Source organism: Hyperolius riggenbachi, chromosome 7 (genome assembly GCF_040937935.1).
Source record: "Hyperolius riggenbachi isolate aHypRig1 chromosome 7, aHypRig1.pri, whole genome shotgun sequence".
In the NCBI taxonomy this organism is placed as follows: Eukaryota; Metazoa; Chordata; class Amphibia; order Anura; family Hyperoliidae; genus Hyperolius; species Hyperolius riggenbachi.
The window spans coordinates 146,124,928-146,151,240 of NC_090652.1; the positions used below are offsets into that span (position 1 = coordinate 146,124,928).

The 26,313-nt window shown below is 42.0% G+C and overlaps 1 protein-coding gene across 1 annotated transcript in view; it reads right to left on the reverse strand.

Annotated features, from left to right (window-relative positions):
- Positions 1 to 4,435: 4,435 nt before the first annotated feature.
- The window catches only part of PARN (poly(A)-specific ribonuclease), a 179,001-nt gene continuing 157,123 nt past the window's right edge, over positions 4,436 to 26,313 (reverse strand). The window contains 4 exon segments of the mRNA XM_068244741.1: positions 4,436 to 5,119; positions 8,378 to 8,556; positions 25,575 to 25,630; positions 25,632 to 25,765. Of these exon segments, the coding sequence (XP_068100842.1) occupies positions 5,070 to 5,119; positions 8,378 to 8,556; positions 25,575 to 25,630; positions 25,632 to 25,765 (419 nt within the window). The 3' untranslated portion in view covers positions 4,436 to 5,069.

Genomic DNA, 26,313 nt, shown 5'->3' on the forward strand with positions numbered 1-26,313 from the left:
ACACTGCCTGCCTTTACAGTGGTTGCCTAATGGTAACCCTGGTTTGTGAGTATTAATATTTACTCTAGTAACCATTTACCAGTACATATTACACTATTGGGGCTCTTGGTGTTCCTTGTTTATCAGTTTTGTCAGCATTCAGTTTCAACCAGTTATTCATCCATGCCTGTAGCTCAGCTAAGCAAGAATTTATTTTTGGAGTAGGGTCTGTTTCACCAGTTTTGAAGGACAGGTATAGCTGTGTCTCATCGGCGTAGCAGTGGTACGTCAAGCCATGTCGTTGGATAAGTGTACCGAGTGGCAACATGTAGATTGCAAACAGCAGAGGGGATAGGATTGATCCTTGTGGCACTCCGAATTGTAGAGGTGCAGGTTGGGACATAATAGGTCCTAGGGATACTCTGTGTTCTGTCAGTCAGGAATGATCTGAACCACTGGAGGACTGATCCACTGATGCCACAGTACTCCTGCAGTCTGTTAAGCAGGATTTCATGGTCAACTGTATCAAAAGCCGCTGAGATATCCAACAGGATGAGGATGGAGCATTCCCCTGTCCCTTGCCATGAGCAGATCGCTGCAGACTTGGATGAGGGCTGTTTCACAGCTGTGGTGTTTCTTAAAGCCAGATTTTAGAGGGTCCAGGATGTGGTTTACTGACAGTCTGGTTTCAAGTTGCAGATAGCATTTTCAATAACTTTACCTAAGAAGGGGAGGTTGGAGGCAGGTCTGTAGCTGCTCATTGCATCTGGATGCATGGAAGGTTTTTTAAGAAGGGGCTTGATTCCTTTTAGAGAGGTAGGAAACCACCCTGCTTGCAGAGAGCAATTTACTATTTTCTGAAATGCTGGACCAAGCAGGTCAGCATATGTTTAGTTGGTCCAGGTCGCAGGTTGTCTGGCGGAAGAGGTCTGAGATCTCTTCCTCACTAATACTTTTGAAGTCAGTCCAGGGTGTTAGGTTGTTCTTGCAACTATTTCCAGGAGTTGAATAAGTCTTAGGTGCTGTGGACTGAATGAGAGACCGAATAGAGGATACTTTGTCAGCAAAGTAGCAAGCAAATTTCTCAAATAGCTCCTTTGAGGGAGTTCTAGTAGGGTTTAGGCAGGATGGGTTACAGAGTATCAACTGTGCGGAATAGTTGGGCTGGCCTGTTGACGGCCTTTGCGATCTCCTGTGATAGGTAGGAGAATTTTTTCTTGGTGATCGCATTTTTGGTAGACACGGTGGTTGAAACCAAACATCTCAAATTTGGACTCCTCAGACCAAAGCACAGATTTCCACTGGTCTAATGTCCATTCCTTGTGTTCTTTAGCCCAAACAAGTCTCTTTGCTTGTTGCCTGTCCTGAGCAGTGGTTTCTTAGCAGATATTCTATCATGAAGGCCTGATTCACACAGTCTCCTCTTAACAGTTCTAGAGATGTGTCTGCTGCTAGAACTCTGTGTGGCATTGACCTTGTCTCTAATCTGAGCTGCTGTTAACCTGAGATTTCTGTGGCTGGTGACTCGGATGAACTATTCCTCCGCAGCAGAGGTGACTGTCTTCCTTTCATGGGGCGGTCCGCATGTGAACCAGTTTCTTTGTAGCATTTGATGGTTTTTGAGACTGCACTTGGGGACTCAAAGTTTTCCCAATTTTTCTGACTGACCTTCATTTCTTAAAGTAATGATGGCCACTCATTTTTCTTTACTTCGCTGCTTTTTTCTTGCCATAATACAAATTCTAACAGTCTAATCAGGACTTTCAGCTGTGTATCCACCTGACTTCTTCACAATTCAACTGATGGTCCCAACCCTATTTATAAAGCAAGAAATCCCACTTATTAAACCTGACAGGGCACACCTATGAAGTGAAAACCATTTCAGGTGACTACCTCTTGAAGCTCATCAAGAGAATGCCAAGAGTGTGCAAAGCAGTAATCAAAGCAAAAGGTGGCTACTTTGAAGAACCTAGAATATGAGATATTTTCAGTTTCACACTTTTTGGTTATGTACTATACTTTCACATGTGTTAATTCATAGTTTGGATGCCTTCAGTGTGAATCTACAATGTTCATAGTCATGAAAATAAAGAAAACTCTGAATAGGAAGGTGGGACCAAACGTTTGGTCTGTACTATACACACACACACACTATAATTTTGATTTGCTGCAATGAAATTTTAGCAAAATTGACATATTTCCACTTTTAAGCAAATTAAATTTATCAACCTTAGGCCTCTTGCACACTGCAAGTGATTCCGATTCAGATTCCGCTTTTTAATCAGTTTTTACATCCGATTCCGATTTGCAGTTTGCTCCCTGCACACTGCAAATCAGAATCTGATGTAAAAACTGATTAAAAAGCGGAATCTGAATCGGAATCACTTGCAGTGTGCAAGTGGCCTAAAGGATGAATTCCCCACAGAAATGAAACTTAACGTAGCATCCTTTTGTTTGCTACACATTACTCAGTCCATATCACTATAGATATCTAGCAATACCGGTGCATTAAAAAAAAAGATAAACCCATTCCAAGGAAGGTTCACAGGCATACACTGTAGGCATCAGTGTCAGTAATCCAGTGAGGATGATGGGCCAGCTGGGTAGCCATGTACACTTCTATCATTTATACCGTAGTACAAAGCAAATATACTGCATAAGTGATCATTGCCACCAATTTGAGATAGGGTCACACTTAGCAGAATCGCATGCGTTTTCCCCATAGCACATCGTGGAGAATGCATGCGATTCTGCTAAGTGTGACTATGGCAAAAAATAAAATAAAATTATATATATATATATATATATATATATATATATATATATATATATATATATATATATATATATATATATATATATATATATATATATATATATATATATATATATATATATATATATATTTATTTAGCATAACTGCTGACGAAGTAAACCGTAATCGACAACCAAAAAAAATACAATAAGCCAAAGTTACTACAAAATTTTTCTTTAATTTTACTTCATGGAAATACACTAGACTTTTTCATTTCCATTATACAAAAAAAAGTTAAATAGAGATTTTATAATATAGCTAACATGGTGGGTCTATTTGCTAGCTTCAGTTGCAACTTTTCTTAAGTTGACAATCATTTTACAAAACAGGATACAAATGACAACTTGCGTATCACCTTTCAATCAGGAATACAGCACACATACAAAAGTGAACCAAGAGATACGCTTCTAAAAATCCAAACACTTAAAATAGACACCTAAATTCATATTTTGCTTTAAGACAGTTTGTAGACATTTGCCAAAATCTGAGAAAATGAGAACTGTGGCCACAACACTTGTCTTACCTAGGGGGGGCACCTTCCACCCGACAATCATAGTAACCTAAAAGTAAACCATGTGATTTTATAGATCTAAAATTAACAGATGGAAAAAGTTTAGCCCATGTGTAGAACAAATGTGATGCCCAGTGAGGGGGGAAACCTTATGAAATTCAAGTACGAAAAAAGAAAAATACATATCACAAAGCGAGCTGTAAACAAATACATACATACATATAAGACAAAATAAAACAATATGACATAAGTTAAAACAAGGTTGGCCCAGGAGGCTAAGTATACACAGTATGTGGATTGTATAAATTACCAGTTGCCCAGCTATAAAAAGTACATGTACATGTTCCCTTTAGACAGTATGCAGTCAAGACTTATCTGTAGCCTTTAGGTACCCAAAGGCGTGAGGATGGTTACCTGAATGTGTGATGGTCTTTAATTGCCTAAGGGCTGCATGAAAAAAAGCTTATGAAATATGCAGATGACAGCTGTCTTGTGAAGTTATAAATAGATATCAAATAAGTCACAGTTTACTGCATTTAAATCATTCTGTACAAATACTTCTCCATTAAAAGCAGATCAGTAACTGACAATGCGAACAACGTATGACAAATGCGCTTAGCTACTAAAATGGGAACTTAAACAGAAGTGGTTTGGTTTTAGGTGGTAGATAAACAGGGTGCGCAGTATACTGGGCTTTACATGAAGGTGAAGACCTGTTGAGATGCATGCAGTTGTATGACATTCTTCAGGCCACTTTCTCCTCTCTGCTCCGGTTGATTGTAATGTAGGATTTTTTTAAATTATTAAATTAAAGAGAAACTCAGACCAAGAATTTAACGTTATCTTAATCAGTAGCTGATACCGCCTTTTACATGAGAAATCATTCCTTTTTACAAACGGACCATCAGGGGGCGCTGTATGGCTGATATTGTGGTGAAACCCCTCCCGCAAAGAAATTCTGAGTACGTACTCTTGGCAGTTTCCGGTCTGTGAACCTTGCTGCATTGTTTCCAACTGCCAAAAAACCATGCAGCAGCTACATCACCTGCCCACAGTAAAAATGTCACCATGTAATAAATGTTAGAATGTAAATCAGAGACTTTTACAATGGGCAAACACTGACTAAATCATTTATACATTGTAAAAATTAAGCACATTTTTATTACATTATTTTCACTGGAGTTCCCCTTTAAGACAGGAGGAGATTGCACAAGGCGGTGAGTAAGAAGGCCATCACAGACAGTCTACATCCACAGTGGCTTCCCAAACTTGTAAATCTCTTTATTCTAGGTGTCTGTCCCTCCAGCAAAGCCAAAATGTGAAAGCACAACTATACTTTTTACATTTGAGAGTTATTTAAAAATGTCTCTGGTTTCTGTAGGGGTGGAGGCAGAGAGGTGGAGAGGTCACATGACTGCATGTCACCACCAAATGCAAAGATCTAACTAGTTAAGGACTGGTTGACAGATCCAACGGAAAGTTTCCAAATCACAATTGTCCAAGGATGGGTTTACATAATTCTGTTAAAGCTCTTGCTTTACTATTGGTGTTGCACACAAATTCTAACCTAAACCTAGCACAATCATATTTGCTGGTTACCCAATAGTTGTGCTTCTCTGAAATTGTGCCAGCACTGGAGAAGTTCATAAAGTCACTGGAGGTACTGTATGATCTGCATAGGTACATATCCACATATATAGGGGGAAAAAAAATATATATAAAAAGAATATGGCTTTGATGATTTTTTCTTCCAGTGTCATCTCGCTACCAGGTCTCTGGGACTTCAAAGAGGACAGCGGAACTGTTACTGCAACCTGCAAAAATTAAAAAATATAAAAATAAAAAGGCTTATTGACTTGACTACTTAAAATGTCTCTAAAGTTATAATGCAAGACAAAAGTATGCACTTTTTATACCAGAGAAGTGGGCGAGTACTATATTGTGGTTAATGCTCTAAAGTAGGGCTCCGATAATTAATACAAATACCTGCGATATTGACAGAGCTTTTAAAATTTATAACAAATATTAAACTAGTAGACAGGCACGCCCGTTAAAAAAAACGGGCGTTAGGCCACGGCCGATAAACCTCGGCAACACGCATACCAATTCGTCATGCTCACCCGTCACCCACCACTGTCCGACGTATATGCACAAAGGGAGATGTTGCTTGCTTGGCAGTTGGAAAAAACTGTTATTTCCCACAATGCAATGAGGTTCTCAGACAAACTGTCAAGTCTGGAAGCAGGAAACACACACACGGACACAGACAGGGCACAGAGACAGGGCACAGAGACAGGGCACAGAGACAGGGCACAGAGACAGGACACAGAGACAGGGCACAGAGACAGGGCACAGAGACAGGACACAGAGACAGGACACAGAGACAGGACACAGAGACAGGGCACAGAGACAGGGCACAGAGACAGGGCACAGAGACAGGGCACAGAGACAGGGCACAGAGACAGGGCACAGAGACAGGGCACAGAGACAGGGCACAGAGACAGGGCACAGAGACAGGGCACAGAGACAGGACACAGAGACAGGGCACAGAGACAGGGCACAGAGACAGGGCACAGAGACAGGGCACAGAGACAGGGCACAGAGACAGGACACATTATATAGGATACTAATGACTTAGCCCATTTAAAAACGGGCTAGGTCTGTCCCTAATGCGCCGCGCACATTCACTGAGCACCTGTCATGTGCACGCCCGCCGCTTCTGGCCCCGTCCTCCTCCGGCTCTCGGAAGTGTCTCTGCGTCCCTGCACATGCGCAGTGCAAAAAAAAGCACTGACGGACAAACGCAGGGACACTTGCCTTTTATTAGGTAGGATGTTAGCTTTATAAATGGGCATCTTTCTGCAAACAAACTCGTTATCACCAGAACAGTGAATTTTTTGTAAACCTAATACTTTCATATTATATTTACTAAAGTGCCAACCAGCTGAAAAGATCCCTATTTTGTCAGGCTGATAAGTTTGCCAGAAATCCATTACTTTTGTGGCACACAGCACTAAAGTGCCTTTATACAAGATGGTTATCACAGTGGTAAAATTACTTGAATTTAGGGCAGTAGTTTCGGCCATTTTACAAAAGCAGTGGTATTCAAGCACAATAAATGTACAGGCCAGATACCACTACCACATTTTTCTAGTGAAAGTCAGGGCTGGTTCACAAAAAGCACTGCAGTGCTTTTTGTAATTGTCAGAGCTTTGGCAATTAATGGCGATCAGAAAAGTGCTATGACAATGTAATGAAATGAAGGTGTTCTCACCACAGCACTTCATCCGCAATTGCAGTGTGAACTTGCCCTTACAGATGACAATCTGTGGCTCAATCAACTGACAGTAAAACAGATTTCCAGTTTATCAGAATTAAAATAAAAACTACTTAGGAGAAAACAGGTGAAAAATTGCATATGAGCGTGGGTGTCAACTTTGCGCCCCCTTTCTAACTGCCCTATTTCAATCATCCTTTTCTTGTACATTTCATTATGTATTTATTCTTGATTTCTAGTTAATTATTTCTCTAATTTTATGTCTTGGTGCTTGATAGATGGCTGAATGAAGCCAAAAACAGATTGGTGCTTTCGCACATCAGTAATTTTTGATCTATGACCTACTGTTCTGTTAGCATGCCGTGGGTGTTATATGTCCCTCAATCCTGAAAAATGGCTACCTCCCCAAACTTGCAGTCTGTTCAGTGGAATGGGCTAAACTGATCCATCCCAAGAGAGCAATTTGAACGGATCCTATTTATTAACTTAAGATCCAGTCACATCTGTTAGGATCCGGTCTGTTACAGGCCACTAAGCAGTCTATTTTTTACGCCAATGTGAACCAGGCCTTGATCATGTATCCACTTGAGGACCATAGGCTTACACACCCACCTAGTGACCAGGCTATTTTTTACAATTTAGGCCACTGTAGCTTTAAGGCAGAGCCGTACAAATCAGCACACAAGTGATCTCCCCCCCCCCCCCTTTCTCTCCCCACCAAGAGAGTTTTCTGTTGGTGGGCTCTGATCCCTGTTGCTCTGTTTATTTGGGTTTTTTGTAAATAAATTTCACTATTTTATAACAATCCCTCCCCCCACCAGCCAATCACCATGATCAGATGTCATAGGCATCAAATCACAGCGCTGTACAGTGTACATAGATGGCAGTTTTGCCATCTAACAGTCTCTTAGCAGCTATCGCTGCTGGGAAACTAATCACGGTGCTGAGCTCCGTCATTCAAGCTGACATGCGTGCGCGATCTTCTGCAAAACCCCGCCCTAGCACTTCACGCCAATTGGCATTGAGCGGTCCTGGGGCTGCAGCCACGTCCACGCCACTTGGCGTGGAGCGGTTATAAAGCAGTTAAAATGCCGGTTGTTTACATTTTTGCAATCTAAATAATTATAGATTTCTGTGAAACATAGAATTTTGCTGCTTACATAATGTAAAGTGAAACCTTTTTAAAGTGTCTAAACCAGCCTTTCTCAACCTTTCAACTCTGAAGGGAACCCTGCAAATAAGTTTGGGGATCTCAAGGAACCCCTGAGAACATTTTTTTATCTCGAGGAACCCCTGCATTTATTTTGGAGAAAGCATGGTCTTTAAAAGTATGTGTGGCTGTTTATTTCACTACCCCATTACACTGCCACTCATTATACTGTTGCCTGACCCCCCAATTTAGTGCTTCTTGTTAAAGTACCCCCTATTATAATGTGCTCTATTATACTTCCCCCACGATGGGGGAAAATGCCAAGGAACCCCTGCAGAGTACTCAAGGAACCCTGGGGTTCCAGGGAACCCTGGTTGAGAAAGCCTGGTCTAAACTATCGTTATTTCCAGAAAACTAACAATGCGCACCCACCAACCCAAGAGATACATTAGGGCCCCAATACTTCCTAGCTATTTCCAAGTTCATGATGAGTGTTTGCAGCTATTCTAGAAAGCAGGTTCATCTATACTATAAAGGCCGCCAAAGCACATTTAAGTTCTAAGGGTAGAAGAGGAACAGTTTACACCCCTAAGGGAGGGTTTTCAAACATTCATACAGAAGATCTCCTGAAAGCCAAACCCATACCTGCTGGATCAGTTTCTAGCTTCTGTTTCTTGTGGCTTTTAGTTTTCTTTTTAGCTTCAGAAATGCTAGGTTTAGAAGAATCCTCGCTTTCCTGGCCTTGAACATCACCAGTATCTTCTGAAATGGTTTCTTCTTGTATCGGACTCATACTTCTCTTCGGAACCAGGCTTGTCGCAAAACTAGAAAGTGGATAAAACAAAAAAATATATATAAACCTTAATTGTACATTACCTACATTACAGTACATTAGATCTTGGGTCTAGTTCTGAAAATAAGGTTTGTACGTTTTTCTTCATCTCTCTCATATTCGGTAACTGTTCAGCTCCAACAACATTTTGGTCTGTCTCACAAAATAAGATCTCTAACAATGAAATGTAAGATTAAAACTATACACTGCCTGCCAATATATTCTTACCAGTAACAAGTGGTTTATTTCCTACATGACAATATCTGTTAGGGTTCTAAATCAGAACAAATCCGATACCGCTACCAAAAGATTTATGCTGCTAACTATTTGCAGCCAGAATGGAGAAAGCCACTATATAGCTATTCACTGACTAGATGCTTCTCTGCCTTATGAAAGTTTATTTTTGTGACTAAACAGGTTTTACTTTATGTGGGACAATGAATAGAATGCTAGCCGCTTCCTTCTGCTGATATCCTGTGAGACATGACCATGTGAGACATTTAGCTGATCACTCTAACCAATGCCAGTCATTAGCAACTTGTCACCCTTCTCCGTCCCCATAGTGACTACCCTGCAGACTGACAATGCAAGTCTACACAGCACTGAGCCCCAAACGGTCACCTAGGAGATCTGTCCCGATCCCTGCTTGGGGACATTTCTCTTTACATGTGTATGTTGCTTTAGAGGCAAGGTGTGCACACAGCAAGATCAAACAGTGAGTAAGCATTGTCCACATTCACAGCTATTCTCTGCAGAACTCCGAGATAAATCATTTTCAGAAACTGCCTGTCCAAACAAGTCACATGTGAAATGGTTTTTGTGAATTTAATGTGCGTGTCTTGTTTGATAAGTGTTCCTGAGCTCTAATACTCCAAATATGAGGTTCTTGCAAAACCCACTTCTATAAATGCAGTTGTCATAAAGGTGACCAGCCAGATTGCTGAACTGCTATTTTTATAAGCAAAGTGGACACAGCCTCCTGTCATCTCGATGAGCTGTTTTGACTAGTCCTGTAACCAGAAATCTGTGTAGATAAACTTGGGTATGCATAGTTGCAGGTTATGCCCTGTCTTCATTCTTTCCACAAACCGCATAAAAGGTTTAATTCAGGAAGACTTTTCAAGCATGCAATTTCTCATCTGGTCACCACCTGGCAGATGGCACTTACTTCCAATATTCCTCAAAACTAAAAGATGCCACTGTACAGGCAGAGACGCATTAACAAGTTGGCATTGGAGAACCATGCTGTAAACTGAAAAACAAAAATGTTCCTGTGAGTGTAAATTAAGTTCATGTGCAGATGCTGAAGACCAACTCCAGGAACGCATCCAAATGTACCCCCATCCTGGCTACGTTAATGTTGCTAAATGCTACCATTTGTATAAATAAGGCTTTATTAGCTAGAAATCAGGTGTTCTAAAGATTGTGTTACATGAAGCATTTAACAGCAGGCTCTGTAGAAGTGGCTGCTGATTGGCTGACAACTAGTTATGATCAACGAGACACCAATTTTCAGTTTGTTGCAAAGTGCATGTGGCTTGGAACTGTGCCATCGAAACTGAAGTTATTTGTATCCACTCTCTTCTGAGCTGTACTCCATTTGCAGCATACGCTAGCTGTTAGAACCTTATTGATGACCTTTTCAGTATCAGTGATCACAAATGAAAGGCAGACTGAATACCCAGAGTCTGCAGTGAGAGCAACAGCTAATGCAAAATGCTCCTGACAGTCAAGGAGCTTATGTCCTTAAAAAAAACAACAAAAAAACAAAAAAACCATAAACAAAAACTGCCACTCTAGGAAAACCGTTGTCAGTTGGGTTTAGGGAATTTTAATGTGGTTGGGAAATGCATTTCAATTTCAGTGGCTGTGCTTACTGCAAATCGCTTTGACAAAAAGCAAATAAACAGTGCAATCAAAGTCAATATGAAAAGAACATTCTTGGATATGGAGAGCTTAAAGAAAACCTGAACTGAACATTAAAAAAGTCAAAATAAACATACACAAGTCATACATGCCTCCTGTATAGTGTACTCAATCTATTTTTCCTCTCCTGCATCCTGTTTGTCCACTGTGATCAATGGAATTCTCCGTCCTCCATTTTGAAAATGGCTATTACCCCATAACAGCTTCCTGGTCAGCACACTGTTAAACTGTAACATTGTCCACTTGAGCCATAGGGAAACATGGACACTTCAGTTCTCCTCTCAGCTGTAACTGACAGCAACTGATATATAACTGACAGCAACTGATATATAACTGACAGCAACTGATATATAACTGACAGCAACTGATATATAACTGACAGCAACTGATATATAACGGACAGCAACTGATATATAACGGACAGCAACTGATATATAACGGACAGCAACTGATATATAACGGACAGCAACTGATATATAACGGACAGCAACTGATATATAACGGACAGCAACTGATATATAACGGACAGCAACTGATATATAACGGACAGCAACTGATATATAACGGACAGCAACTGATATATAACGGACAGCAACTGATATATAACGGACAGCAACTGATATATAACGGACAGCAACTGATATATAACGGACAGCAACTGATATATAACGGACAGCAACTGATATATTTCAGTTCTGACAAAATGTTGTCAGAACTGGAAGGGATCACTGTAAGAAGAAAATGGGGAGCTTCTGAGAGGAACTGATGGCAAGGCAACTATGTAATGTTCCTTTGAAGTTACCTCATGTGTTTATTTTAAATAATTTTACTCAGTACAGGTTCTCTAAAGAAAACCTGTACTGAACATAAAAGTCAAAATAAGCATACACAAGTCATACTTACCTTCCATGTAGTCTACTCCTCAGTGTCTTTCTCCTGTCCCGCGTCCTATTTGTTCACTATGATCAAGGGAATTTTCCGTCCTCCATTTTGAAAATAGCCATTACCCCATAACAGCTTTCTGGTCAGCACACAGTTAAACTGTAACATCGCCCACTTGAGCCATAGGGAAACATGAACATTACCTGGTACATCCGGTTTCCTCTCAGTAAAATATCAGTTGCTGTCAGTTATAGCTGACAGCAACTGATATATTTCAGATCTGACAAAATATTGTCAGAACTGGATGGGATTATTGTCAGAAGAAAATGGTGAGCTTCTGGAGAGGAACTGATGGCAAGGTAACTAATGTTCACTTGAAGTTACCTCATGTGTTTATTTTAAATATTTTTACTCAGTACGGGTTCTCTTTAACTATTCAGAAATTCTTCCCTCAGTAGACCTTATGTAGCCATGTACACAAGATCTGTAGAAGCAGCGAGGGGTGTAAGATATGTATTTGCAGTGCTACAACAAAATGCTTTTGTTTATCTTTAGCTGTCAACTTTAATGATTTCCTAAATCACTATGCCTTTAAACTGTATAACTTTATGGCACATGTGATTTTTTTTTGCATGTGAAGCTTTGGCTTCACTCAAAAGAAAATTGCTGACTCTTGTTTAACCTTTTCGGACCACGTGTAGTGAATCCTGCACCGCACTTGTGGCGTAGGATTTACGCCACCTGCCATTTTTGCTCCCGATGTGATAGTTCGCCCCCGAGCGGGGAGATTAAGCTGTAATATGACAGGTGACATCTCTCCTCAGTGATCAGAAGCCATCACGATTGGCTCCTGGTCACTACGATTTCCGGGGGATCGTAGTGATCACAATTGGCAGTGGTGGCAGGAGGGGGAAAAGACGGCGACTTCCCTTCCTGGCGTTCCCCGAGCAATCGTCGCTCCCCTCTGGCCAGCATCCCCGCTCGCTTTGCGTTAAGTGTTGGGTCCCCTGGTGATGACGTCATCAAGCCACGACCCGGAACTAACGCCAGTGCGAGCAAGGATGTCGGCCAGAGCTGCTCATCGCCAGAGCCTGGGAGGTAACGGCTGCTGTTAAAACTGGGAACACCATACCCAACTAGCCATACTGGGGATCTGGCTGCCTGACCCCCCCCCCCCCCCACATGTAAAATGGTCTGGTCCTTCAGGGGGTTAGGCAGCCAGTCCCCAAAAGGTTAAAATTTAAAATACATGTAAACATATACAAATAAGAAGTATGTTTCTTTCAGCATAAAAGGAGCCATAAATTACTTTTCTTCTATAATGCTGTCACTTACAGCAAGTAGTAGAAATCTGACATTACCGACAGACTAGCCCAACTTCTCATGGGGGGTTCTCAGGGTTTTCTTTATTTTTAAAAGCACTTCGCGAATGGCAGTTGCTCCGTCCAACTGCCAAAAAATTGTGCAGCGAGCAGGAAGGCTTGCCAGCATCTTTGTATTAATCATTTTCAGGGAATGTCTTTATAAAGAATAAAGACCATGCTGAAAATACCCCATGAAGTGACGGACTAGCCAAAAGCTTGTCGGTAATGTCAGATTTCTACTACCTACTGTAAGTGACAGCAACATGGTAGAAAAGTAATGTATGGCTCATTGTACTCTGGAAGAAATGTACTTAAATTTGTAGGTTTTAAATTAAGATTTTCGCAACAGTTGCTCTTTAATCAATATGTCTCTTTATACCGTCCAGCTAGACATCAGGTATGAATGGACGATGACATTAAAAACTGTCACTACCTGGACATTGAATATTTACTTTAACAGTGTGTAGAATGGGCATGCATGAATTTAGTTCTTTAACCACTTGAGGACCACAGTCTTTTCACCCCTTAAGGACCAGAGCCTTTTTCTCCATTCAGACCACTGCAGCTTTCACGGTTTATTGCTTGGTCATACAACCTACCACCTAAAGGAATTTTACCTCCTTTTCTTGTCACTAATACAGCTTTCTTTTGCTGCTATTTGATTGCTGCTGCGAGTTTTAGTTTTTATTATATTCATCAAAAAAGACATGAATTTTGGCAAAAAAAATGACTTTTTTAACTTGCTGTGCTGACATTTTTCAAATAAAGTAAAATTTCCTATACATTTGAGCACGAAAGTTATTCTGCTACATGTCTTTGATAAAAAAAAAAAAACCATTCAGTGTATATTTATTGGATTGGGTAAAAGTTATAGCGTTTACAAACTATGGTGCCAAAAGTGAATTGTCCCATTTTCAAGCATCTCTGACTTTTCTGCGCACCTGTCAGGTTTCATGAGGGGCTAAAATTCCAGGATAGTACAAATACCCCCCAAATGACCCCATTTTGGAAAGAAGACATCCCAAAGTATTCAGTGAGAGGCATAGTGAGTTCATAGAAGATTTTATTTTTTGTCACAAGTTAGCGGAAAATGACACTTTCTGACAAAAAAAAAAAAAAAGAAAAAAAAAAAAAAGTTTCCATTTCTTCTAACTTGCGACAAAAAAAAAAAAATGAAATCTGCCACGGACTCACTATGCTCCTCTCTGAATACCTTGAAGTGTCTACTTTCCAAAATGGGGTCATTTGTGGGGTGTGTTCACTGTCCTGGCATTTTGGGGGGTGCCTAATTGTAAGCACCCCTGTAAAGCCTAAAGATGCTCATTGGACTTTTGGCCCCTTAGCGCAGTTAGGCTGCAAAAAAGTGCCACACGTGGTATTGCCGTACTCAGGAGAAGTAGTATAATGTGTTTTGGGGTGTATTTTTACACATACCCATGCTGGGTGGGAGAAATATCGCCGTAAATGACAATTGTTTTATTTTTTTTACACACAATTGTCTATTTATAGATATATTTCTCCCACTCAGCATGGGTATGTGGAAAAATACACCCCAAAACACATTATACTACTTCTCCTGAGTACGGCGATACCACATGTGTGGCACTTTTTTGCACCCTAACTGCGCTAAGGGGCCCAAAGTTCAATGAGTACCTTTAGGATTTCACAGGTCATTTTTGAGAAATTTCGTTTCAAGACTACTCCTCACGGTTTAGGGCCCCTAAAATGCCAGGACAGTATAGGAACCCCACAAATTACCCCATTCTAGAAAGAAGACACCCCAAGGTATTCCGTTAGGATGGTGAGTTCATAGAAGATTTTTTTTTTGTCACAAGTTAGCGGAAATTGATTTTAATTGTTTTTTTTCACAAAGTGTCATTTTCCGCTAACTTGTGACAAAAAATAAAATCTTCTATGAACTTACCATACTCCTAACGGAATACCTTGGGGTGTCTTTCTAAAATGGGGTCATTTGTGGGGTTCCTATACTGCCCTGGCATTTTAGGGGCCCTAAACCGTGAGGAGTAGTCTTGAAACCAAATGTCGCAAAATGACCTGTGAAATCCTAAAGGTACTCATTGGACTTTGGGCCTCTTAGTGCACTTAGGGTGCAAAAAAGTGCCACACATGTGGTACCGCCGTACTCAGGAGAAGTAGTATAATGTGTTTTGGGGTGTATTTTTACACATACCCATGCTGGGTGGGAGAAATATCTCTGTAAAGGACAATTGTTTGATTTTTTTTTTTACACACAATTGTCCATTTACAGAGATATTTCTCCCACCCAGCATGGGTATGTGTAAAAATACACCACAAAACACATTATACTACTTCTCCTGAGTATGGCGATACCACGTGTGACACTTTTTTGCAGCCTAGGTGCGCTAAGGGGCGAAACGTCCTATTCACAGGTCATTTTGAGGCATTTATTTTCTAGACTACTCCTCACGGTTTAGGGCCCCTAAAATGCCAGGGCAGTATAGGAACCCCACAAGTGACCCCATTTTAGAAAGAAGACACCCCAAGGTATTCCGTTAGGGGTATGGTGAGTTCATAGAAGATTTTATTTTTTGTCAAAAGTTAGCGGAAATTGGATTTTTATTGTTTTTTTCACAAACTTTTGACAAAAAATAAAATCTTCTATGAACTCATCATACACCTAACAGAATACCTTGGGGTGTCTTCTTTCTAAAATGGGGTCACTTGTGGGGTTCCTATACTGCCCTGGCATTTTACGGGCCCAAAACTGAGTAGTCTGGAAACCAAATTTCTCAAAATGACTGATCAGGGGTATAAGCATCTGCAAATTTTGATGACAGGTGGTCTATGAGGGGGCAAATTTTGTGGAACCGGTCATAAGCAGGGTGGCCTCTTAGATGACAGGATGTTTTGGGCCTGATCTGATGGATAGGAGTGCTAGGGGGGGTGACAGGAGGTGATTGATGGGTGTCTCAAGGTGTGATTAGAGGGGGGAAATAGATGCAAGCAATGCACTAGCGAGGTGATCAGGGCTGGGGTCTGAGGACGTTCTGAGGTGTGGGCGGGTGATTGGGTGCCCGCAAGGGGCAGATTAGGGTCTAATCTGATGGGTAACCGTGACAGGTGGTGATAGGGGGTGATTGATGGGTAATTAGTGGGTGTTTAGAGGAGAGAAGAGATTTAAACACTGCACTTGGGAGGTGATCTGATGTCGGATCTGCGGGCGATCTATTGGTGTGGGTGGGTGATCAGATTGCCCGCAAGGGGCAAGTTAGGGGCTGATTGATGGGTGGCAGTGACAGGGGGTGATTGATGGGTGGCAGTGACAGGGGGTGATTGATAGGTGATTGACAGGTGATCAGTGGGTTATTACAGGGAATAACAGATGTAAATATTGCACTGGCGAATTGATAAGGGGGGGTCTGAGGGCAATCTGAGCGTGTGGGCGGGTGATTGGGTGCCCGCAAGGGGTAGATTAGGGTCTAATCTGATGGGTAACAGTGACAGGTGGTGATAGGGGGTGATTGATGGGTGATTGATGGGTAATTAGTGGGTGTTTAGAGGAGATAAGAGATGTAAACAATGGATTTGGGAGGTGATCTGATGTCGGATCTGCGGGCGATCTATTGGTGTGGGTGGGTGATCAGATTGCCCGCAAGGGGCAGGTTAGGGGCTGATTGATGGGTAGCAGTGACAGGGGGTGATTGACGGGTGATTGACAGGTGATCAGGGGGGATAGATGCATACAGTACACGGGGGGGGAGGGGGGTCTGGGGAGAATCTGAGGGGTGGGGGGGTGATCAGGAGGGGGCAGTGGGCAGGGGGGGGGGATAAAAAAATAAATAGCGTTGACAGATAGTGACAGGAAGTGATTGATGGGTGATTAGGGGGGTGACTGGGTGCAAACAGTGGTCTGGGGGGTGGGCAGGGGGGGGTCTGAGGGGTGCTGTGGGCGATCAGGGGGCAGGGGGGGGGGGGAAATCAGTGTGCTTGGGTGCAGACCAGGGTGGCTGCAGCCTGCCCTGGTGGTCCCTCGGACACTGGGACCACCAGGGCAGGAGGCAGCCAGTATAATAGGCTTTGTATACATTACAAAGCCTATTATACATATGTGCAGCGGCGATCTGGGTGCTAGTAACCCGCCGGCCGTTCGGAAGGGTTACTACGAGCGGTGGGCGGAGCGAGTCCCCGGCGGCTGATCGCGTCACGAATGACGCGATCGCCGCATAGCCACTCCCGCAGCCGCCCCCGCCGATGGGCGTATTGCGGTCGTTTGGGCCCAGTCTTTGCCGCCGCCCATCGGCTGGGGGCGGTCGGCAAGTGGTTAAACCAATACTGCCTGACACTTCGCAAGGTGTGCGGAGAAGGCAGACATAAAATTTGTATAGAACTTACAAAAACGCAGCAGACCTCAGTTAATGGAATGTTAAAAACACAAATGGCTCAATAAAGTTTCCAACTACAGCCAGCCCATTGAAAGGCTTTTGGTTTATATTTTGCTAAGATACCAATTCTTCAGGTTTGGATGCAGTGAATTTAATGTATTTAAAGGGGCACTATGGTGAAAATTTTTAAAATTTAAAGTGTGTAAACAGACAAATAAGTACTTTTTTTCAGAGTAAAATGAGCCATAAATAACTTTTCTCCTATGTTGCTGTCACTTACAGTAGGTAGTAGAAATCTGACAGAAGTGACAGGTTTTGGACTAGTCCATCTCTTCATAGGGGATTCTCAGCAAGGCTTTTATTTTTTATAAAGATTTTCCCTAAAAAAAGGATTTAAACAATGATGCTGGCCAGCTTTCCTACTTGCTATACAGTTTTTTAAACAGTTGGACAGAGCAACTGCAATTCACTAAGTGCTTTTGAAAATAAATAAATCCCTGAGATCCCCCAATGAAAAGATGGACTAGTCTAAAACCTGTCGCTTCTGTCAGATTTCTACTACCTACTGTAAGTGACAGCAACATAGGAGAAAAGTTATTTATGGCTCATTTTACTCTGAAAAAAAAAAAACACTTATTTGGTTGTTTGCACAGATTTTAAAATTTTTCGCCATAGTGCCCCTTTAATCTGAAATCAATCTGGCGAGAGATTTTGAATAAATTTAAAGTGAATCCCAGGCAAGAGTGATATGGATGCTGTAATATTTGTTTCCTTTTAAACTATTCCAGTTGCCTGACCGCCCTGCTGATCCATTTGGATGCAGTAGTGTGAATCACACCAGAAACAAGCATGCAGCTAACCTTGTCAGATCTGACATTGTTAGAAACATCTGATCTGCTGCATGCTTGTTCAGGGTCTATGGCTGAAAGTTTTAGAGGCAGAGGATCAGCAGGACAGCCAGGCCATCTGCACTGTTCAAACAGAAATAAATATGACAGCCTCCATATAATCCTCACCTCGGCGTCACTTTAAAGCAGATCTCAAGGTATATTAAACTCAGCCATTTTTAAGTCCCCCACTCTACAATCTAGCTTGTGCAATGCTTGCGGGACCAATGTGAGCCAGAGTTTGTGTGGCCATCGGAAGAAAGTCGAATTAGGTGACTCCAGCTCCATAAATGCACATTTCTCGTTTGGGAAGACAGCAATGTGCAGGAAAGCAAGTAAGGACATACTGCTCTCCGCCGCAAGGCACCAGGTACCCAACCAGAGCCAGGTAAACCCGAGTAGGTAGCACCTTGTAACCAAACGAGCACCACCCACATAGCACCTAGTAAGCTCAATTCCTCACCTACATTGTACCCAGCATCTCTCATAGCCCCACCCACAGAGCACCCAGAACCCTCATAGCACACACTCATATGCCACACCCAGCACCCCTGCTACTTTACACCCAATACTGCTCAGCACTTACTGCAACAATGTACCCAACACTGCTTTGCACCCAGTACTGTTACGTAATCTCTACAACATGGCACCCACCACAACAAGGCACCCAGTATTACTTGGCACCCACTGCAATATGACACAAAACTTGATCTTTGCACAGACTAGGTTTGTACCTTAAAATCTGCTGTACCTTCGCAGCCACTGCATCATAGTTCCCATTGCACCATCACACATTCTAGACCATGGCACCTTAGCACTCTCTCTGGACCATGACACCCTCGGTAGCTTAAGCACCATGTGCCACTTGGCAATTACTACTGCTGCACACTCACTGCATCTTAGCACCCACTGCTACTTTTCACTTACTACATGCGTCTCCAACTGCTTGTCACCCCCACTAAATATTGCTTGTCAACACATGGTCTATCACTGCTTGTACTCGGTCACCCAGTGTCTGACTACTTGCCAACCATAAGAATCCATTGATTGTTACTAGACTCTAGCGATTGCCACCAGTCTGCTACTAAAATCTACCGATTTGTTGCTAGAATCTGTCACTACCAGTCTACCTCTACTGTCTACTCATCACTACCTGTCCACCATCAGACTTACTACCAACCTGCCACTGTAATCTACAGATCACTACTTGACTGCAACTATATTCTACTGATACTAGTAGATCTACTGATTAAATCCAATCCTTCCAAAAATCTCGTCAGTGAAGAAAATTAGCTCTACTACTTACAATCCTTAAATGAACCTTGCACACAAACCTGTTTACATTTTGGGGCCCAATGCACGCATTTTCCAGATGTAATTTTAAAACTCACTTTTTCCATGAGTCGCCATATTTTTCATGTGCATTTTTTTCCTACTATGCAATACTGCATTGGGCTTCTGGGTATTTCTTGCAAAAAACCAAACCCATGAAAAACCTATACTGTACAGGTAGTCCTTGGTTAATTAACGAGATAGGGACTGTAGGCCTGTTCTTAACCTGAATCTGTTCTTAAGTTGGGACACTGACAGCTCGCTCCTGTACTTTTTCTGTTGTATCAATTTTCTCAAAAACGACAAGTCCAATTTGAAAAAGTTTTTTGATTTGTTCCCACAGAATCCACCATTCGTATCGGCGGGTCGTTTGCAAGTCGGACATTCTTAAGTCAGGAACTACCTGTACAACTTCCTTTCTTACAAATTCTTGAAATATGGGAACAGAATGTCAGGTTTCCTTGATTAAACATGACACATATTGAAGGAACAACATACTGCTGGGTGCATACTTAGTTTTAGTCTTGCTGTAAAAATGAGCTGCTAAGTGAGCCCTTGATTCACCTTAAGAATTTTTGCATGCCCGATAATCTTGTTTCTAGGAATGAACGCTATATTTGATTCCATCCCCGAGTAGTTAAGAATAGGCATTTTACCTGTCCAAAGTGAAAATATTTTCAGAGCGAACATTATTTGGACCTGTATCCCTTGAATGCAATTGCTTCGGGTTCACTGTAAAAATGTTGCATGCAGCACTTTTGCAATCGCAATGCGGCAGTGGAACCATAGGAAGTGCTGTAGTGTGTCCTTGCCCTAAAGCAAATTTTATATTCCACAACCCAGACCTGTCTTACTGTGACTATATGCTTGCCTATAGAAAGAAGTCTAATCATAGATCTGCCCTTTCCTGTTGTGTGGTAGACTGAATCTTCATGGAGAAAGAGTACCTGCTTGCACTGAAAAAAAAAATACCCACTATGGTTCTGACCATTGTACAAATACACGCTAGAGTGCAAGAGAGCAGAAAGGTTACAGATCTGCTGATTTCACCATGGAGCAGTGCGGCTTTTGAGAACACTACAAAGTCTAAAGAGATTTAAGATCCAGAATTACGCTGTGCCTTAGTTATCCACTTAATAAAAATTGATCTTTGCATTAGTACAGCTGTGAGCCAGATGTTTTGTTTAAAAGATATAATGTTCTGTTACATACAGTGAATGCTATTCCCAGTATGGCCTATAAGAAGTTTGTGGAACTGCTTAAAAAGGGGAGCAACATGATTAATTACTTCTGTAAATGTCAGACACTTGGCTTGTCCTGTGGAATTACTAATTCTGCATTTTATCAGTTTGATCTGAAAGCGGTTATTTTATTTACATTTTTGGGAGAGATGTAAAGAAACATGTTGCATAAAACAGCCCCAACTTTTTCCGATAAGGGGGAAAAGGTTCTCGCATGGGCGAAATGTGGAAATATGATTCCGGTGTATAATTCTGCTGTGTCCCTATACAACATCTGACCACTTGAAATAAAGATTTCAGAGGCTACACTAACACTAAGCACATTTTTCCATCCCTTCGGTTTGTGCTTGAAGATGGTTAGAGATACAAACTAAGCAATACAGTTAAAGCAAACCTGATTGAAGACTGTGGAAAGCTTGTTGGCTGCTGGGAAAGGGATCTGGAATGTAGATAAACAATTATAAGACCACAAACTGTTTGGCTAGTTACTTTCAGAAATTACAAGGCGACGGGTAAATCTACATATACCTGGTCACTGGTGTTAATCACTTTACATTCCCGAGTTTTTACCAATTAAAGAGAACCATAAGTGTCAGGGAAACCTCTGGATCCCATTGAGGTTTTCCTCGCCATCATCCACAACTCTCCAGTAGTGATTGTCAATGAGATGCAAATAATTTCGAGTGATGCATGATTATACAAATTTTGTATGCAAATGTGTGCAGATTGACAATGGATCAATCAAATCCTGCTGAGGTAACATTTGATTGATCCAGTTTTAAGCTGCATACATTTCCATAATCCTGCATTAACTTGAAATTTGCGTGCATGCGTGCTGCAGCCACATGAGCATAGCTGAACCTGCGCAGTAGCACAGAGTACCAATATGATTACGGACAAGCCAAGAGGACAGTGAGGGAAGCCTCATTAGGATCCAGAGGCTTCCCTCTCCTTAGTCAAGCATTTACTTTAAAGGACAACTGTAGCAAGAAAGCTATGGAGGCTGCTATTTTTATTTCCTTTAAAGCAATACCAGTTGCCTGGCTGTCCTGATCATCTCCCTCTAAGGCATATATGTCAAACTCTGGCCAGCGGGCCAAATCTGTCCGGCAGTGCCATAAAAATTTGGCCCACAAGTGGTTTGTATACTTTGTATTAGGTTTTGCCCGTGGAGCCTCTCTGGGCCCGCCCACTCCTTCCCTCTGCCTCCTCAAGGGAGCAGTGTCTGTAAGCATGTATATCACTCGCTCGTACTCTGTCCACTCCCTCTAGCTTTTTTGTCATATTTTAACTTCCTACTTAACACTGTTCTGGTCTCTTAGCAGGATTGTTATAGGATCTCCCGGTTGGGGGGGTCCTATCAAACTGTCCCCTGAATTCCGCTCTACTCACTAGCAATGAAACGTTGTGCGACAGGGAACAGACTGAAAGCTGCAGGGAAGGGAGGTGTGAGCTGTCTGAATGCTGTGAGTGACAGTCTGCAGACAAGGTCTTGTCCGAGCGATTAAACTGTTCAATTGCTTGCGGCTTTGGTCGCACAAACCGTCGCGTAGTCAGTTTTCCTGTTGTGTGTACGAAAATCCTCTACAGACGGCAGAATTGCTACCAACAGACGCCTGAGGAAACATCTGGTGGAGAGTTGGCGCTACGTAGTCCGTGGCAGACAGCATCCGCAGTGCCTTCACCTTGTTTGTGGTTTGTGTACAATTGTTGCAAGCTCAAAAGTGCTGCTTCTATATGTGCGCTGTTGTGTTTTGTTTGTCGCAACAGACAAATTTATGCCGTGTGTATTTACCTTTACAGCCTTAAAACTGTCTAGCTCTAAAAAGTATGGTATGAATTGTGAATAATTTGTGTAGGATTTCTGCTTAGTATGTGTGTCTGGAAGAGAGTTTGACAGTTTTCCCTGTTTGCTAAATTAGAAAAGCTGCACAAATCCTTCCATTGGGTAACACTGTGCAATTCTGTTGATACATTGATTTGGAATACATGTTGTCCTCGGTTAAAGTGAATCCGAGATGAAACACTAACTATAACAAGTAATATCGCGCTCTCTCTCTCTCTCTCTCTCTCTCTATCCATCTCTCTCTATCTTATCTAAAGTTCAGATAGTTTACACAGCAAATCTAGCTGCAAACAGCTTTAATAGAATATGATTGATTACTCCTGTGATACAATGACAGCAGCCATATTTGTAAACATTACACAGAAGCAGGCTTATCTGCATCTTGAGCAAAAAAAAAAAAAAAAAAATCTGCCTCCTCCCCTCTGCCTCTGAAATCTCTGGCTAGTAATACCTCCCCCTCCTCCTGCCCAGACTGAGCTCCCATGAGCCCTTGCTACTGTCTTAAAGTGCCTTGGCTCTCTGAAAACCTGTGGGCGTGGCTTATAGCGTGGTTATAGTTTATAGGGAATTAAAGTATTAAAACAAAAAAAGTATTTGGCTTGAGGAATGCCCTATAAACAATAGGAAAGGAAAACAGTTATGCAATGAGTAAAAGTTCATCTCAATCCACTTTAACAAACGAGATAGGGACTGTACGTTTGTTCTTAAAGGGAAGGTTCAGGGACAGTTGGTAAAAAATAAAAATCCGAATCCACTTACCTGGGGCTTCCTCCAGCCCGTGGCAGGCAGGAGGTGCCCCTCGGCGCCGCTCCGCAGGCTCCCGGTGGTCTCCGGTGGCCGACCCGACCAGGGCCAGCGGCCAGGTCGGGCCTCTTCTGCGCTCCATTGTGCGTTCCACGCCGGCGCGCTGTCATCGGATGTCCTCCGGGCTGTACTGCGCAGGCTCAGTAGTTCTGAGCCTGCGCAGTAACAGCCCGGAGGACGTCCGATGACGGAACGCACAATGGAGCGCAGAAGAGGCCCGACCTGGCCGCCGGCCTCGCCAGGTCGGGTCGGCCACCAGGAGCCTGCGGAGCGGCGCCGAGGGCACCTCCTGCCTGCCACGGGCTGGAGGAAGCCCCAGGTAAGTGGATTCGGATTTTTTATTTTTTACCAACTGTCCCTGAACCTTCCCTTTAAGCTGAATCTGTTCTTAAAGGGGACTCAGAGCAGTGCAGAAACTATGGAAAGATGCATATCATTTTAAAGCTCTCTTTCTCCTCTTTCCAATGATATATAAACCGCTGCCCTACGCCTTTTAGTTTTCGCTATTTTCGCGATTGAAATTGCCGTGGCCGCGATTTCAATCGCGAAAATAAAGAAAACTAAAGGGCGTAAGGCAACGATTTAGGTGTCGCCAGAAAGAGGAGAAAGAGAGCTTGAAAATGATATCCATCTTTCCATAGTTACATTGTATTACACAGGCAGACTTTCTGCTGAATGGAGCTGCTGACACTGGGGAAAGTGTCGTCCTGTGTAATACAAGTAACTATGGAAAGATGGATATCATTTTAAAGCTCTCTTTCTCCTCTTTCTGGTGACACCTAAATCGTCCACTCTACGCCTTTTAGTTTTTTTTATTTTCGCGATTGAAATCACGGCCGCGGCAATTTCAATCGCGAAAATAGTGAAAACTAAAAGGCGTAGGGCAGCGGTTTATACATCATTGGAAAGAGGAGAAAGAGAGCTTTAAAATGATATGTATCTTTCCATAGTTTCTGCACTGCTCGGAGTCCCTTTAAGACGGAACAATGTGCTATCTCTGTCCCCTGTACCTCCTCTGTGCCTCCAGTGTCCCCCTCTGTCACCTCTGTGCCTGCTTATACAAGTTTAAAAAGCCATTTTTTCTTTGAGTAAAAAATAAAATTAGATTTTCTCAAAAACTACAAGTCCAATTTGAAATTCTTTTTTTTTTGGGGGGGGGGGGGGGGGCTTGTTCCCATGGAAACACTGAATCCATGCCGTTTGCATCGACAGGTCATTCGTAAGTCGGGCGTTCGTAAGCCAGGGACTACCTGTACTCCCTAAATTAGCAATAGTTCTATAACTAGTTATTATTCAGTCTCATCTTGGTATTTGTATGATTGAGAGCAATTCATTTTGGCGCAGTGGTTTCAAATCCTATAAGAGACATTAAAAAAACAAGGTAGGGTGGGATTGGTTTATAATATTTTGAGGGCGATTGGTGAATTTTATATATGTGGGCTGATTGGTGAATTGCATATGTAGTTTGTGCTTGTTTAATATTCAATGCGCAAAATGTAAAGTAAAAAAGTGCGTTATTAAAACAATCTTTAAAAAAATGTCAATGTTGGCCCTCGACTCCGCATAAGTTTTCATTTTCGGTCCACTGCCTGTTTGAGTTTGACACCCTTGCTCTAAGGGTAGGAACACACTAGGCATTGCAGGAAAGGCAAATTTTTGCAGCATATGCGTTTGTGCATTTTTAATGCATTTTCCATGCGTTCGCGTTTTTTCCTGCGCATGTGTTTATCTTGCTTGTGTGTGCGCGTTTTAATGCGGTTGCGGTTCGCATATATAAAGTTTAATGTAAATCACTAGGAAGTCAACAGGGAAGTGAAAATGCATCATTAAACTTGGTTTTTAAAAATGCATAGAAAACACAATACCTCTGGGTAACCATTGACATTCATTATGTGCATTTTAGATGTGTTTTGAAAAAAATATGCAACAAAACATGGATTTGAAAAAAAAAAAATGCACATTGCAGAACGCAAACCGATGCTTGTTACGGTACTAAGAATCATCCAGTCACACTGCACAATATTTACTGTGCCTTCAGTTGAATTATGATACCAGTGGTAACGTATTCCTGCTTTCACTACACTGATTGAAGTCGATACATTCACTATCCATGTCAACTGATAGAAACCCTCATAGCAGTGTGCGAGTTGCATTTTGAGAACAATTTGCAGAGAAGTCCCAGGACAAGTAAGGTACTGCTTGATTTAACTTGAAGAAATTCCTGCGTGTCTAACTGAAGTCTCACTATCTCTTCCATCAGAAGCATTGCGAGATGCAGGACCACAGGCAAATAACGATCCTCACATACTGCTGCTTCACAATAAGGCACACATTTTTCCATTAAAGCAAATATTAAAGGGTCACCTGTTTGGATAAAAGTCTCTGGGGTTCGGTGGAATGTACTGCGAGTACGGTGTTTTTTAACCTCTTCCTTTCCAGATCTCGCCAGCCATCTTCAGTCCACTTTCTTTTAGCTTGGGTTTCTAGCTTTTTCTCAATATAGTCAGCGTATGTCTGGATGCGGTAACTCTCTGCATACTTGCTGGTGTTAATCGCTGAAAAAATAAAATAAAATAAAAAACCAGAACGCAGGGACTTAATTACAATAGTCCAAAACATTTTAAAGTTAAAGAATGAAACAAGGTTAACAGAAGCAAATTGTGAAAAACAGATACAGTTAAAGCCCTTTCAAAATCGAATGTGCAAATTCATGTGTTAACTTCAGTCCAGGCAAAATTTTTTTTTTTAAAAAGCTTAAAAAAATGGTCTGCAGAGTAACTTTGTCTCCTTAAGTTCCAATAAAGCAGAAGTGTAAAAACTGTAGCCAGGTCCAGAGAAACTAACAAGTAGAACCCAGAGGGGGGGGGGGGGGGGGGGGGGGGGGGGAAGTATTTTCAAGGAAGTAGTTCTACAATATACAAACCTAGCAGTACTGACCGGAGAATTATTTTCTTCACCCCCCTCACAGTTTTATCTGGCGGGTATCCTGTAATAGTTAAATAAACCCACAATACTCCATTATACATATACAACTAAGGTACCCACCATCCGCAAAGAAGGATGCAGGAGTCAGGATATAGAGGGTGCTGGTGCTCACCAGTTT